Source organism: Myripristis murdjan, chromosome 4 (genome assembly GCF_902150065.1).
Source record: "Myripristis murdjan chromosome 4, fMyrMur1.1, whole genome shotgun sequence".
NCBI lineage: Eukaryota > Metazoa > Chordata > Actinopteri > Holocentriformes > Holocentridae > Myripristis > Myripristis murdjan.
In genome coordinates, this window is record NC_043983.1 from 22,180,186 (window position 1) to 22,193,282 (window position 13,097).

Consider the following 13,097-nt stretch of genomic DNA (forward strand, 5'->3'; position numbering starts at 1 on the left):
ACCATCATCAAAACACCAAATGAGGGACTATCTTTTGGCAGGATGGTGCTGCATCCCTGCATTAGAGTTCACACTTAATAGAATCTACAGCAAGGAGCACTGAAGCTGTTCTGGTGACTCATGGTGGCCCAATATCTTACAAAGACACTTTAGCTTCTTCCTTTAATTTGTCATCCATCTGTACTTCTGCTCATTTCACTCAGCATTGACCTTCCAAATCGGAATATGTGTTATGAAATCAAGATCTGTTTTTTTTTTTTTTTTATGTGGATGATATGGCACTGGCTCATGGGCTGCAACATAAAGTGGAGACAGACATCAGATCAGATATTACTTTATTTCAATAAATAACTTAAGTTAAAATCCAGGGGAGCAGTACAAAACACAAAACACAAACCAGCTTGTGGTGAGAGGGCAGCCTCTCTCATGAGGCAGGCTCCCTCCCTTTCATCCACATATTCTCAGGTGTGGACAACTGAACCAATTTAGCCCAGGCACCACCCAAGACTCTTGCACTGCACTGCAGGGCCAGTGGGTGTGCAGAGGGGCGTAACACTTCCCTCCTCAAAAGGATCCCTTAAAGGCTGGGACCTATGGGTAAATTGGGGGTACCCTATACATTTTCACACATGTAGAAAAACTATGTCTAGACACACCAGGATGACTGGTTGGTGCCTCTTTGCATGTTTTGGTGAAGTCCTTTTTTTTTTTTTATTTATTTATTTATTTTTTTTTAGATAAGTTACTCAGGCCATGTTTCTTTAACATTTTGTTATATTGATTTCATCTATTTGGCACAACCATTCAGTTCCATCCTCCCCCACTTAAAGAACCTTATGTTGTTTGTAAATAGATATATGCACTGTAAATAAATAATTTTCTTTCTTTCTTTTTTCTTTTTTCTTTTTACTACTATACAGACTCGTAAAAATTAGTGTTGTTCAAAATGGGTTGTTCAAGGGTTGTTCAAAATGGAGAAATCAAATCCTTGTAATTGTTTGTAACCTCTGCTTCTTGTCTGTAGCTCCAGTAATAAATCTACTTTTGCTCAAGTACTGCACTTACAGCTAAAGAACCTGCAGTGCTGAACCATTACATTCAAGCATCTCCTGTTCACAACCTAATAATTTTACTCCTGACACGTCCAAGGCAATATTTTCCACTTAATCCTCTATCGGTACCTGTGGTTACTAATTATTACTAACACCCGTTTCTATACCTCAGATTAATCCTCAACGGTTTTGCCTTTGCCTTCTCATGCATGGTTCTGTGATATTAATTTAAGCTGCTGGCTTTTTAATGAGTTTATTATTATTCAGAATATACACAGTATGAATTCATAATAACACCGAGAGTGTTCAATCATGTATGTCTGGCCTAGAATTTATCATCTGAAAATAGCAGCCTGATTTGCATTCATTGTTTTTAAAAATCGTTCATGGACAGAAATAAAGAAAATACAGCCATTACCAATAAAGTGATTTCATACAAGCCTGATTATTATTTTTTTCAGGGATAACTTTTAAAATGTGCCGAATACTTTCAAAATAGATGGATATATTTTGAAACACAGGCCTGTCTGTAAATGGTCAAATAATGATTAAGTGTGAATTGTTTTGCCAGGAGAATATTCTGCAGCGGTCTTCATCATTCATTTGCTGTGTTTATACTGTTATTTGTCGTGTTAACTATTTCCAGCCACATTAAAAACACATTTATATAAAAGTCATGCCCCGCTCTTGCCGTGCCACAGACGCTGGATAATCCCAGACGCTCTCAGCCAGACTGAAAAACGTGCGCTCATGACGCAGCAGTCTGGCTTTGGATGTTGCGGCGCTTGGATAGCAGGGTGAAATTAGGGTTACAGTGTCCCACCACCGCTCCATCTGTAAAGTAATCCTTGATCACCATACCAAAATGCAAGCCGCGTGTGATGGACTTTTCGGCCGGCAGATGCGGCTCGATTTCAGGTCAGAGGGTTGTTACATAATTCATCCCCATGCTGCAGCCTCTTCATATCCAGTAACCCATTTCGTGTGCTTTTTGAAACATAATAGGAAGCCACTGCAGCGCACAGCAGTTAATTATGAGACGAGCGCCAAATGTATTCAAATGAACAGGCTGTGCCTCATAACCAGGTCATGCAGTCTTTAAGGCTACTGCAGTGGTGCGCCGGTCCCATCTCCGCTGGTATAATTTGCAGACGCTGGAGGAGGGGTTTACTGACATCAGCACTGCCGCTTACTACAGTGTTGAGCAGGCTGACTGTCTGGTGGACCAGCCACGCACCTACCTTGATGGGCTTTCTGGATGTATGGGCTCGGTCTTGGGGATTTATGTAGCGTGTATTAGTGGACATTTTGTGTACCAAAGCGTCGGTGAAAGATAAGAGCTCGCCAGTGCAGTTGGATCGGTGAGTTTGCTCCGTGTTTTTGCTAAGTAGACAGAGGCAGACTGGTGCAGGACGAGTTTTCGAGCATGCTGTCTGCGCTCTGAAGTTCTTATTCGCCTAGTCACGTTTGTTGTAATTGATAGGCTGTCTCTGCGCCTTTATAGTAGGGTGTTTGATAAATGTTCACACACTAGCATATTTTCACACTCTGTATTATGATGTTCTGTGAATTCTTCTTCATACCAGTTTTAATGACATTAGATGCATTGCTGCTTGTGATGATTATTCTGTGGCCTAAATTTATGCCTAGTATGCAGAATTCATGAGCTATAGCTGGCCATCATGCCTTAAATTCTGATAACAAGACAATGTGACAATGTGTGTATTATAGTATTTGGCAAGAATTTATGACATTGAGTATGTTATAGTAACAATGCAACTTTATCAAAGTTTGCAGGTGTGTCTGTCAGCGTTGGGACGTGTTAGTGGCGGCTGCATTACAAAAGAAAAAAGACCCAGGAGCTTGGAGCAGGGTTGCATACAGAAAAGTGCACACAGGGGCGTGCTGAATAACAAGCCAAATTCTGCACTGCAGTGGATTTCCTCAGGTGTGTGCGGCGCATCTGTGTGTGTGTGTGTGTGTGTGTGTGTGTCACACTTCACAGAGGACACAGAGAACAGGCCCCGTACCCGTTCACTTTGCCACTGGCATCCGCAAAAGAACCTGCAGAACCTTGGGGCATTGTCTGTAGGTCACCCTGTCCTAGGAAACTGTGCCACCCTCATTTTCCAGCCCCCCGATTTCCCCCCCTCTCTGTTCTAGGCAGTGTGGCGGCTAGTCTGTCTGCCCCACTACTGCCCACAGTCTGCCGATGTGGATCACGAAAGCACACAGGCCTCTGACTGGAGTGCTGTGACCGAATGTCGGAGCCATACAGTGGACTGTTAGAGAGCTAGACGTGGGGCCAAACTACAGACGTAAGTCAGAACGCAGACCCATCGACTGGCCTTAATCCTAATAACATATATTTAGTTTCATTTTAGCTAGAAGACATAAATTCTGTCTCCACAGTTATTTGGGGCTGCTTTTAACAGTTTTATAGAACTAAAGGTGTGGAATTCCACCTCAGGGATCAGATGTTTATTTGTTTATTTCCACTGTGTCATCCAAGTCATTGCGACACAGCAAATCTCAGGCAGTATCAGAGTTTTCCCAGGTTTAGGTGTGGACTTACAGTTTCACCTCAGGGATTTTTGATTGATTTTTGTTTTGCATTTTCTATTAACTGACTCACTCAATTCATCTTAACCCACCAAATCTCAGGAGTCATCAGTGCTTTTGACTTTAGAACCAGCCTATGAACTCCTGTTACCATGGCATCTGACAGTTTCCAGTATCGAGCGCTCTTTGAGTACAAGCGAGAGCGCGGTGATGACATCAGCCTCCAGCCAGGGGACCTGCTCACTGTCCCCAAGGCCTCCATGATGGCCACAGCAGGACTGGACTACCAGGAAGGGGACGAGCGAAGCCCCAAAGGCTGGCTACACGGCACCAATGAGAGAACCAAGGAGAAGGGAGACTTTCCGGGGACGTTTGTGGAGTATGTTGGGGTTGTGAGAGTGGGCCCTCCTGCAGCCAAACCCTGGCCCAGGCCTGTACCCCCAACACCTGGAGGGTCACAGGCTGCTGGAGCAGCCACTGCCTCAGGTGAGTGCCAGCCCAACAGCCAACACCTCAGCCAGTGAGGCTTGTTTTTTTTTTTTTTTTATCCCTCACCTTCTGTTTAATGGCAGATAACATTTCCTTGGTGTTTATCTTTGCATCATTTTGATGTTCTGGTTTGGCTATGCAACCCTGCAGGCTTTGATACACTTTTAAATCCAGAGCACTAAACATACATTGCAAAATAACCCTGCCTGAAGCCTTGCAGGCCTGAATATCTCTGTCAGTCTGCCATTCAGCTCTTTGGTTGATGTTTACATTGTGGGAGACCCAAGCTTGAATTTGGCCTTTAATGCCAAAGCCTTCATCAAAAGGCTATGTTACAAGGCATATTAGTTGTGTTTGGCAAAGTGTGACCAAGTGAAAGCTGTGTGTTTACCATGTAGCTACAGATTTCATACTTTACTGCATACTCGCCTGCACTCTGGGAGGATGGGAATCAGTGACCTTATATTTATCCACGCTGCAGTCTCTTAGATGCATTCCCCCATGTTATGGCTTACTGTTGACTCTAAATGTGATTCAGTAGTTCCCTCTTATACCTAGAGAGCCTTGCTTTAAAATTCCACTGCTCTTGTGTTGCAATACTTCTCTCCTTCTCAAACTCCAGTCATTTACATCAGTAATATCGTGATGATGTGCACTCCGTGGCCACTTTATTGGGTACACCTGTACAATCTAATGCAATCCAGTACAGCTGTTCTGCAGTAAAGTTTACTTTTATGATGCCTATAATGCTCAGGTTTTGCTACAGTATAGAGGTGCTCATTCAATTCTATGTTTGGCATTGAGGTCATAGCTAGTGGTGCTGTTGTGCTGAACTGCATTTTATTGATAGGTGTTTCCACTATTCTGCCCCCCGCATGTATATAAACAGAGAAGACAAAAAATTAGAAACACCTCTCAATATAAAGTAGTCCAGTACAAGACCTCTGCAAACTACAACCTCAGTAATAAACACAGAAAGAAATTAACACATTCTCCACAATGTCAACAAAAACTGAACATTATAAACCTTCTTAAAAGGTAGAATTTATGGTAGAGCTGCTGCATTGAACTGCATTAGACTGTACAGGTGGACCTAATGAAGTGGCCTCTGGGCATAGTGTGCAATTAGAAAACTGTGTATGTACGCAAGCGTGTACATCTGTGTATATCGGCTCAGGGTGCTTGCAGCTTGCAGGATTTTTTTTAATGGTTTGTTTAGTTCCCAGCACCAACAACGAGTAATGAGGATGAGAAGGACTTGGTCAGTGCAGCCCAAAATGTAAAAAGCATTGCGAAACAAAATGCCCCATTTAAAAAGCTATTCTCAATCCTGCTGGCTTTGATTAGAGTTTTTACAGGCTTGGAGTGGTTAGCTCTGATTTAGCCCCGGGTGTCTGGTAAGAGCTATATTGCCAAGCTAGTTTGGGTCCGCTGTGTTTATGGCTGTTCATTTGCTAAATGGGTCAGACAGAGAGCAATGTTCTCTTCTCTCCATCCTATGCCAGCTCTCCGCTCTCTCTAATTGTCTGGCCTGCCCGTCTCTTTTATGGGAGTGGGTTAGGCCGTGTTATATAAATAACATATACTGTTCTAGACTTGGGCATATATCTCTTTCCTTCCTTCTGTCTGTCGCTCTCTCTCCTTCCTCATCCCTCTGAGCCTATTTGCTGTGCTCTCACTGCACAGCACTCTTAGTGAAACCATGTGTGCTAGCTAGGCCAGTCTTCCTTTCCTCCATTTCTCTATCCATCGCCTAGCATCTTGCAGCCACACAAGGCTGTATTTGTCCTGAATAATTGATTGGCTGGAGCACTGGCTGCCTGACATGCCACATTCCTGCAGTCACAAATCACCCCAGTGGTGTAGCAGTAGCATGGGGCTGCACAACGGGCTGCTGAGGAAAAAGCGAACCGATCTGCAAACTCCATCACTGCTGACAAGCAGGCACGCCCTGTTCTGTTTTGCTCCCAGTGTGCTGCCTGGCAAGAACATTCCTGAGGGTGTATCAATAAATTTTTTTTCAGAGTGAGCAAGTGTAATGAGATCACTGGTCAGTTTAAATAATTTTGTAGTACGTCACTATGGCTCAGAGTCTTTTTCCAGTGAGCCGATCATCAGTGCAAGCTTGGTTCACCATGCAAAGAAAAGTAACAACGATGTCCTACCATTTGAAACAATTTCAAGTGTGAATACAGTTCCCCTAGTAAAGCATTAAAAATCATTTTGACTGGTGTTGTTACTGCGAGCATCATAGATAGAATGAGAGAGAAATGTAACATAACTAATTAAAAATCCAGCATTTATTTCTCATAAACGAGAAGAAGCAGTGCTTTTCTGAGGATTTTTGTGTATGTAAGTATGTATGCTCATACTTTTTTGAGATATTCATTTTTTAATTTTTTTTTGCCACAACTAAGTTTAATTTTTCATCCCATGAAAAATGTGAGTATAATGATGTTATTTGAAGTAATAAGTAGTAGCAAGTACGTTTTCCAGACCCTTAAGAGTAATTTTTCAACAAAGCACTATATCCTAATTGGAATTTAAGTGCTGCCACTTAGGTGAAACAACTTAAGTGTTTTTTAAGTGTTGAAAAAAAAAGGCAAACAGATAAGATGAGGACTCAACAGCAGGATGTATGTAATAGCAGAGGGCTGAATCTTGTGATGTAGCAGGGACTTGAATCATCCCAACAGACAGGCCAATTATTCTAAAAATAGCAAAAGGGGATTTCTCTAAAATTCCCCACTGCCTGTGCCCTTTTAGAGTTTCCTGCTAAAACACATCATCGTAAATTCAGCTTTTAAAGAACTTAGAAAACTTTGCTGATTCATTCTGTCATCACTGATGGCTCTTTGATCAATGCTTTTTCACTTTGGAGTACATTCACATTTCAGGAATTTAGCCAATGATGATTATTGAGTCAGTTGGTAAGGTGAGTAAGGATCCACTGTCGTCGCTTGGGGGCACTTAGACGAAGCTCATGGCTCTAGAAATACATGCATCAAGCCTTTAACCTTTCAATTACATGTAAATGTTGTGCATATAAATATTGTCATAATATACTGATGTTGAGGTATTCAATCAAAGATATTTGATTTTGTCCATATCACCGAATCCTGCTGAGAAACCCTTTGTAGATGTGTAACCAGGTACCAGGGGCATGAAGCAGCAGTTACTTGGGACTCTCAATAAACCTGAATTTGAAATAGTAATGTTTACATGCATGAAATATTCAACTAATTGTCAATATTCCTAGTAAACTGTTTACATGACTAATGAAGACAAGTATTCCACTAATGTTTCCGTTTACATGCCGCCATGCAAACCCCGCCTTGTCGACTGTGCAAACCTCCCTCCGTCTCTCATTCGTTCAACCACCTTATTGAAAAGGTCAGCGTTGGGATATTTCTGCAAATCCAAAAACTGGTTGATATCCATGTCTTTCATAATGTTTAAAGGTAGGTGTTTGTCCTTCTTGCTTCAAACTGTGGTTGCAAACTGCAATTGAGATGCACAGTCTGGATGTGCAGTATAAATGACCACCGAATGCTCCTTAAACCCAAATACTATTTGTACAGCCCACATTTTAACTGGAAAATGCTACATTTGGAAAAAGGCCCAGTTTGGAATATCCAAACAGAATGTGTTGTTTACATGACTTGTATCATATCAGGAATATTGTCATATTTGGAATAACAGTGGAAAATTAGTGCATGTAAACGTACTGGTTCTGGTGGATAGTGGTAACTGTCAGATTAACCAGAAAAAAAAGGTTTCAATGCAGGAAATCAGCCAATACTAACACAACTCTTATATATAACGTTCTCCACATCTGAGGCTGTGTGAAGAGCTTAGCTGTATACCCCCCCGGTGTATTATGGTAATCTTTATCATTAAACATTGCTGCCATCGAATTACATTCAGGTTGTGTGGACGTATCACAGTCATTGCTCCCCTCTCCGCAACTTGTCTCCACCTGTTCCCCCCCATCTGCCAGGGATTGGTGGTGCTGGTGGTGCTGGTGGGGAAGGGGTGTTGAGGTGACATGAGAATGAATGAAGTTAAGTTGTGAGTTCCCTTTGAGGCTCCTGCTTTGACGGATTTAATCACAGATGCTCAAAGAATGACAGATGAATCACATAGGAAGTGAATTATTAATTCGACAAGCAGCGTCTTTCTTGCGTCTTCCTCTGCTTTGTGCTTTTTCTTCTGCCGCCCTTGTCTTCCGCTCTCACTTCCCTTTCATGGTTCCACTTGTGCTCATCCTCTCCCAGTCATGTTTCCCTCTCCTCCTGCTCCACTTCCTCTACCTGTCTGCCTCCTTTCTCCCTTTCTCTCTCTCTTTCTCTCCTCCACTTCATCTCCATCTTCCTTTTTTTTTCCACGCCTTGTCCTGAGCACGCTGCCAGTTTCCTTTCAGCAGCCACGCTGTGATTAAATCAGGTGCGATACCTAATAGCTCTAACAGGGCTCATAGCAGCAATCAATGTGTAACACTGTTTGACACCGTGTGATTGTGAATGCCCTCCTACATTTCCCAACCTGATGCCTTACCCTTCCCTTAGGGGAGCTGCTTGCTACCTCCAACAACATTAATTATGACAGTAAGCTAATGAATCCCTGATGGGGCTCTAATCACTATCTACCTACAGGTATGTGAGAAACAGGGAGGAGCTAGTAGGCTGAGGTAATCAAGAGTTCATGGTGAAGCTAATGGGCTAATCACACGCAGTGCGCTGCTGAGCTGTGATAAGCCAGCTAACGCGTTTTATCTCTAGCTGTGCTCGCGCTCACTGCGTTGTGTTCCCCTTTGATGTAAATGAGGCAGGCAATTAGATTCAAGCTAGAAGACTAGACATCCCTTGATCATCCTGCCGAGACGTATTGATTGAAAGAGTTTGGTCAAGTAGTGTTACAATGCCTTTCCGTTGCATCACGACGGAGGGATTTACTGCAAAACAAGAGTTGAAACATTACTCGCCTAAAAAGGATTGCAGAGGGAGCGTTGTTCTCCCTGAGCAGCACCGCACCCTGGCTCCATACGACCACCTAGGAGGCACAGAGTGTGTTGTTTGTGAGTTGTACATAGCCTGTAGCATGCAGTATATACCGTTCAGAAGGAAACTTGACAAGCTGGGTCCCTCAGGTGTGTGTGTGTGTGTGTGTGTGTGTGTGTGTGTGTGTGTGTCCTTGACCATCGGATGAGGTCAGACCACACAGGCAGAACTGCTCCGTTCCCCAACTGACTCTCACTGCCTTCACTCTCTTGTTCTTTCTCTGCCTCACACACACACACACACACACACACACACACACACACACACACACACACCAAACCTCATAGCTGTGTGTAGCCTTTGTATTGTACTCTGCAAAATGTCAGCCTGCTCTATCTCATTCTGTCACAGTTTTACCTTTATGCCTCTTTCCTGCTGCCCCCACCCCCCCAAACCACACACACACGCTCACACACATGCACTTACAGACACACACAGACACACGGCTATACTACTGGTGTGGAAAAACACAATTAGCTGAGTATGTTGCCCTTGACCCATCGTGTGCAGTAAATACATGGTGGTTTTGCAGAGAGCTGCAGGTGATTAGATGGGCTTATTTGAGCTCCCTGTTGTTGCTGGCAGATCACTTGTCATGTTTGTATCCTGACCTGTTTGGCTCACAGTGAAGGATACTCATCTCCTCTACAAATGAACGCTAAACAAGCACGCTCTCACCTTCATAGTGTGATACTATAGCAGATAACACCTCATTATACTCGAGCAAGGCCTGCTCCCCTGCCCGTGCATCACCTGAGACGCACACACATACACACATACACACACATGACAGACACTTGTCAAACAGTGGTGGTCGATCGCAATCAGACGGTTTAATTGAGCACCAGTCAGGCATTTTGTGTGCCTCTTTGTGTTTGAAAGTGGTTGTGTGTGTGTGTGTGAGTTGAGAATTGGATCGATGCGATGAGGTGCATGATGAAACGCTGCTACGGTGGCTAATGAATGGCAGATCAAACACAATGAGAGAGTGAGATGGGAAGGACAGCAGAAGAACGAAACAGTAATCAGTAATTGCTGTGTATGTGTATGTGTGTGTGCGCGTGCGTGCGTGCCTGTGTACATGCATTTGTGGGGGCGGGGTGGGGGTGACAGCCTGTGATCAGTTGCATTTGTGGCTATGTGATGGCTTCAGGGGCCTGGGATCGATGCTTGCGGCGCTGGCCTAACGAGCTGGCCAGGCTAAATTGGCTCGTATGTGGATTTATATTTAGGTTAGGGCCAGTGTGCCTGCTCTGCTCCGTCTTTGTTTAGACTCTAATGGGCAGGATGCACTGGACTTGGAGTGTGTGTGTACTCAGTATAAATACTGTACAGTGGAGAGGGGGGTGGAGAGGAGGAGGAAATGGAAGTGATGGGCAGCGAGAGGGAGAAAAAGAGAGGTTAGCTATATGGGAACATTGTTATTCCATAGAAATGTACCTGTGTGGAAGAGCAGATGCCGCGTAGATGTCTTTATAGCTCAATGTCAAGATGAAGCGAGATAGAGGAGAGGGGGGGAGAGAGATGAAGATTCTTTTTTTGTGTTGTGTGCGCAAACCCGTCTGCCTTCCCCCCTGGCTCTCAGTGACTTTTTCACAGTCTTCTCCCTTTTATCCTTAAGGCTCCATTCCCATCTTTATCTAGATCTCACTCTTCTTTCTTTCCCTTTTGATCTTTTTGGGGCCCTGCTTTACTTTGTATTAGTAGGAATTATAGGATCAGTAGAGTGACTCTATACCAGGTATTTCCTGTATTACCACTTAGCTCTATCAGACTTAGTGTCACCTTCTTGACGGTGTCATAGGCCCAGTTAATTTTCATATGTAATAGAAGGCACCGCAGTCCACTCATTCCCCACATTTCCACAGTACTCTGTTATATGTGGGTGGCATGGTGACATTGTGAGATGGAGGCCCATGGGTCCCAGTCATAGCCACTTCTGCGCCGTTCTTGTTGATTGACTTCTTGTGTGTGTGCCGGGTTTTAGTATGTGTGTTTTATTTTCTCTTAGAGGACATGTGTCATCCATGTGGAAAAGTGGAGAGCTGGGAATTGGCAGAACATTCTTTGGCTGCCTTGCTCTTCCTTTCTGTCTTTGTTTTCTGTCTCCTTCATTTCTTCTTTTTTTTTCCCTGTCTTTTGCTATCTTTTTCTAAGCCTTTGCACACACGCGCGCGCACACACACACGTAGACAGCCTCTGCCCTACTTACATGTAAAGTCAGTTCTGCACTGCAGTGCAGGGTGTCTGTCTGTCTCCTGTCTGTCTCCCACATTTAGAGCCTGTGGACTGTGTGGTGTGTGGAGACCGTAGGTGGCCACTGAATGTCAATTAGGACGTCTTAAGAAACGTCTTAACAAGCTTCAACAGCACAGGCCGTCAGTGGTAATTTATGCCATCAATTTAACTCCCATCATGCATCAACATATATTGCACACTGCCAGTTATTTGCCAGTTGCCTTTCAATAAAAATGTGACACACAAGATATGCAAATATAATGTCTTTATTTTTTTTTAAAGGGCTGCATTGGTTATTTAATATTGAAGTGAATTACTGATGGCACCATGCAACCCTCAGCATCGATCATCTCATAAAATGAAAAGAAAAGAGCTGGGAAATGAGTTTTCTTGTTTTTCACGATTAGCAGATTCTCATTGCACGCAGCCATGTGGCATGGGACCCATGTAGGAAACATACTTGGGTACATCACAGAAAAAAGAGCAATAACAGCACTGTAGGTTGCATGCTAATGTCTTTAATCTGAGAAGTATTATTGTTTGTATAGGTGAGATTTATCGTCCCTGTTTTGAAAGTCAATTACTGGGGGCCAGAGAGTGTGTGTGTTAAATTGATGAATAGGGTAGCGCCCGAGTTCTATAGGGAAAGAAGCAGGTGATAAAAATATACATGGGAGTAACAAATAACATGGAAAGTAGCCATGAATAAAACAAGAGGGGGAAAGCACAGTGAAATCCTGGGAGACTGTGAAAATGCAGCGTTCAGATATCTCACCGTTCTAATTCTTTGATGTGCTATACTGGTAACTCCCATCCTCTCATATACATTAGTCTGCTATTTTGGGCTATTTCAGGATAAAGCCCGGAGTTATGAGAATAGTGTGAGTCGTGTGAAACTTGGCGTCTTGTGAGAGTTTCAGGTCACAGTGTTACAGCAAACAGGAGAGCAAGCCCTGCACTGGGCTTATTGAAGCAGAGAGTCAGAGGCAGGGGAGTACTCGTGCACAGGCCTTGTCAATAAACCCAGGCTTTTATTTTACTGGCTGCCTAATTGGCCTTGGAATCACTGCACTGAGCCAAGAGGCATCTCCTCTGGAGGCGAGGAGGATTTACTTGTCAACAGTAAAAATACACACACACACACACACACACACACCACAAACACTCACAAACATACTCATGCTTTATTGATTTTTTTTTTCATTTCCCAAAAAGATGAGTTTTTTTTGGCTGTGGAAACAAAAAAAAAAACGTAACCTTTTTGCAGCTGTATTGCAAGTTGCAGGAAGGGAGTCTAGTTAGTCAGCATTATATTTTGGTTTCAGTGTCTGTGTTTGTCATTACGTAAGAATTGGAACTTTTTTCTTTATTTCAGTTTCCACCATTAAAAATAGTGGAATATTTCAAGTTAGTGCCATTTAAACAATTTAATTTAAGTTAGAATATCCATTGTTGAACAGTCATTATATTGTGACTGAGATGGGAAACTGTGGTCACAGTCCCTTAAAGTAATTAATTGATCATTTCAGTCATAATTGTGCAGCTGGACGGTCTTTCTGCCTGTTGTGTGTGTCCATGAAGCTCTGTATTTGTTGTTTGTGTTTTTTTTTTGTTGTGGGGCTTCAGTAGTGGCAATGGGCGTCTCCGTTATTTCATCCCAAGCTGGCGACGCTATCAGCAGGGACTTGTCAGCAGC

General features: G+C 43.3%; 1 protein-coding gene across 2 annotated transcripts in view; it reads left to right on the forward strand.

Moving 5' to 3' along the window:
* The first annotated feature begins 2,284 nt into the window (after window positions 1–2,284).
* Window positions 2,285–13,097, forward strand: part of pik3r3b (phosphoinositide-3-kinase, regulatory subunit 3b (gamma)) — a 200,218-nt gene continuing 189,405 nt past the window's right edge. The window contains exons 1-3 of one of the 2 annotated variants that reach the window (XM_030048907.1): window positions 2,285–2,413; window positions 2,843–3,000; window positions 3,781–4,100. In XM_030048907.1, coding sequence (XP_029904767.1) covers window positions 3,875–4,100 — 226 coding nt within the window. In that variant the 5' untranslated portion in view covers window positions 2,285–2,413; window positions 2,843–3,000; window positions 3,781–3,874. Of the gene's footprint in view, window positions 2,414–2,842; window positions 4,101–13,097 lie in introns of both variants that reach the window. The other variant, XM_030048906.1, reaches the window with a different exon arrangement.